Below are 1,427 nucleotides of genomic sequence, written 5' to 3' on the forward strand. Positions count from 1 at the left end.
GGGGGGGGGGGGGGGGGGGGGGGGACTGGAATGTACAGACGGTAAGGAGCTTAGTCGAGTGACATGACCAGTGAGTATGGGGGGCCGAGATGGGCACCGTTTGTGTGGCCGCCTCCCACTGGACGGCGCCGCCACGCTCCCGTCCTTTATCCTGAAGGTCACTAGGCCGTGTCCTTTCTCAGACTGCCCGGCTGCGGGCCACTCGCACAGACAGGTGGCCCTGGGCTCTTTGTGTGTCAGCGAAGAACACGGGGTGTCCCTGGGCCACAGCGTGTGTGGTGTGTGTCGTGCCGCAGGCCAGCCCGCCCACGCTGGCCGGGACGGTGTGAGGCGACAAGTGGCTGCCATCCACAAGTCCCATAAAGAGACCGGAAGGCCCACTGTGTGTTTCCACACCGTGTATGCCACGAAGTACTTTGATCGACACAACTCCGTGTTGACGCTCGGCCCGAATTCGGGAGCCAGCCACGGGCGCGCTCGCTTTGCTGTCTGCGAGTCCGAGGTGCTCACGGCGCCCTGGGGCGGGGGTGGGGGGCGCACGCGCAGGCCCGGGTGTCGGCCCCGCGGGCCGGCTGACCTCTCCCCTCTGCCCTCCGCCCCCAGCCAGCAGCGCTCCAAGTCGGAGATGCTGTCGCGGAAGAACTTCGCCGCCGGGGTGCCGGCCGTGTCCATGGACGAGCTGGCCGCCTTCGCCGACTCGTACGGCGCGCGCGCCCGCAGGGCCGACGGCGACAGCCACGAGGCGCGGGCCGGCGGCCGCTTCGAGCGCCCGGAGGCGCACGCCCTCGGCGGCTTCTACCCGGACGACTCGCCCGAGGAGTACTACGGCCCCCGCAGCCGCGGCCGCGAGCCCCTGGGCGACGCGGGCCGCGCCTGGGCGCCCAGCCCCCCGCCGCGCCGGCGGCCGGACGACGCGCCGCTGCCGCGCCTGGTGAGCCGGACGCCGGGCGCCGCGCCCAAGTACGAGCACGCGCCGCGCGCCGCAGGCCTGGAGCGCCAGGCGCGGCCCGAGGGCGCCAGCCGCGGGGGCAGCCTGGAGACGCCGTCGCGCCTCAGCGCGCAGCTCGGCCGCCGCAGCGCCTCCTACTACGCCTGGTCGCCGCCCGGCACCTACAAGGCGGCCTCGCCGCAGAGCGGCGACGACGACGACGACGACGACGACTCGGCCGACGACGCGCTGCCGCCCTACAGCGAGCTCGAGCTGAGCCGGGGCCCGTCCTACCGCGGCCGCGACCTGCCCTACCCCAGCAACTCGGAGAAGAGGCGCAAGAAGGAGCCCGCCAAGAAGCCCGTGAGGCGGAGCCCGGCGCCCCTCGCGCGGGGGGGGGGGGGGGCGGGGGAGGGGAGGGCCGTGAGCGCGGGGCCCTGGGGGGCCGCTAAGGGCAGGAAAAGCCGCCGGACGCACGTAGCGTGTCCGCTCCCCGAGA

General features: G+C 73.9%; 1 protein-coding gene across 1 annotated transcript; it reads left to right on the top strand.

Moving 5' to 3' along the window:
- Window positions 1-76: 76 nt before the first annotated feature.
- Window positions 77-1,291, top strand: LOC120227798 (immunoglobulin-like domain-containing receptor 2; the record flags this gene model as incomplete). Its single annotated transcript, XM_039225825.1, has 1 exon — window positions 77-1,291. A coding segment is annotated over exon 1 (1,215 nt), but the record flags the coding sequence as incomplete, so codon positions are not given.
- Between the last annotated feature and the right edge of the window lie 136 nt (window positions 1,292-1,427).

This window comes from Hyaena hyaena, unplaced genomic scaffold (genome assembly GCF_003009895.1).
Source record: "Hyaena hyaena isolate Hyena2069 unplaced genomic scaffold, ASM300989v1 scaffold_4320, whole genome shotgun sequence".
NCBI classification, from domain to species: domain Eukaryota; kingdom Metazoa; phylum Chordata; class Mammalia; order Carnivora; family Hyaenidae; genus Hyaena; species Hyaena hyaena.